Source organism: Aplysia californica, unplaced genomic scaffold (assembly GCF_000002075.1).
Source record: "Aplysia californica isolate F4 #8 unplaced genomic scaffold, AplCal3.0 scaffold00055, whole genome shotgun sequence".
In the NCBI taxonomy this organism is placed as follows: Eukaryota; Metazoa; Mollusca; class Gastropoda; order Aplysiida; family Aplysiidae; genus Aplysia; species Aplysia californica.
Window position 1 is genome coordinate 1,971,624 of NW_004797325.1, and position 1,579 is coordinate 1,973,202.

General features: G+C 39.3%; 1 protein-coding gene across 1 annotated transcript in view; it reads left to right on the top strand.

The window, feature by feature from the left end:
* Positions 1-1,579, top strand: part of LOC101852905 (TATA element modulatory factor) — a gene marked incomplete in the record, with an annotated part of 51,405 nt that overhangs the window by 4,603 nt on the left and 45,223 nt on the right. The window contains 1 exon segment of the mRNA XM_013079549.2: positions 735-955. Coding sequence (XP_012935003.1) covers positions 832-955 — 124 coding nt within the window.

The following is a 1,579-nucleotide window of genomic DNA, read 5'->3' on the forward strand; positions in this document are numbered from 1 at the left end:
CCCCCCCCCCCCCCCCAAATCTAAGCGCGCAAAATTGCGAGACGGCCGAGTTTTACCCATATTAAACTTTAGTCGATTAAAACTAAATATGCAATCATAAGTATCAGTTTCTCGTTCACCATGGAGAAGGAAAGACACAGAAAACAGTGGTATCATTTTTATTAGTGTTTACAAAAATTAAAACCAGCTAATAGTTGGATGAAGTTGTCCAAATCTGGCTACAGCCACTAGCTGTCTGCCTTGAAAATGCGCCGTCTGCGGTACCTAGTTATTGGGGCACTGAGGGATCTTTGGAAACCAGCTCTTATTTCCTACCTTTTGGTATGCTGGAAGGCTTTATAATTTATTTGTTTGCAGCCAATTTTCAATCGATGTATATTATATCACAAGTTTCTACCTATATTATTTACCCATTGCCTAAAGCAGAAGTCAACACTTCATGCTATAAACATAGGAGATGTTGGTGATGGAATGTAGGCTATATTTCCGAGTTGTATTGGAATGTGAAGGTAAAATAATAAAGATATGGATATTGGATTATAACAAACTTTTGTTTCAAAATGATGAGTAACTGAAGTTTCAGTTTAAAATCCTACATAATCAATGATGTACAGCTTAGAATATTTCATGCAAATTTGATGTACAAAGAAAACTATAACTGCACTTTTCAAAGTAACTGCAGTAGACTGGCAAGAGAAAAGTTTGTACTGATAATCTTTTAATCTGCCATCCAGGTCCAGGCTATCCATGCTTGCACCAATGTTTGTGACTGCCTGAGCGTATGTGCTGTGTGTGTGACTAGGTGTGAAGCCTGAAGTTCAAGAGATCACGATGAGCTGGTGGGATACTGCAGGAATTACTAACCTTGCCTCACAAGCCTTGAAGAATGCACAGAAGAAAATTGACAAAGTCTTGGACATTGATGAGAAGACCAGTGGGTCAAAGAGAAAGAGAGGTGGGTTTGGTTAGTCCTCTTCCCTTGAGCTTTCTCACTGTCACAATTTTGTCTTTGGTCTGTAACACTGATGTACATTTTGTAAAAAGATTTCTTTCTTTCCCCCTGGTCACTATATTTATTGTACAAGAGGTGTCAGTCTTCGCCATGCTGTGTTTATAGAATTAAGCTACAAATGCCACATATATTGGTGGCTCCCTTTGGTTACTTGTCAAATTCTGCAGCAACTGTGACATTCTAGTTTTTTCAAGTGTGAATCAACAAGATTTCCCATCAGTTTACCATGGGTCAGGTTGTTTATTTTACATTGGTGAATTGAACTGTTGTTGGTGGTTTATTACCTCCAACTACCATTTCTTTTAACTCATTCGCTACGCCGAGCCGTGGGGGACGGCGCGGCTGAAGTGCCGTCAGTACGCTAAGCCGCCCCGGCGGCACGAGAAGCGATCTTCAATTTTAGGTTAGATTCTATTCCAATCCACATATCCATGTTAAAATAAAGGTCATAATATAATGTTGACTTCCGGGTCAAGCATTTCCACTGAAAATTGTTGTTACTTGGAACATAAAACAAAGATTTTACACTACTAACCTTCTGTCACATGCCACTATAACAGGAATTAG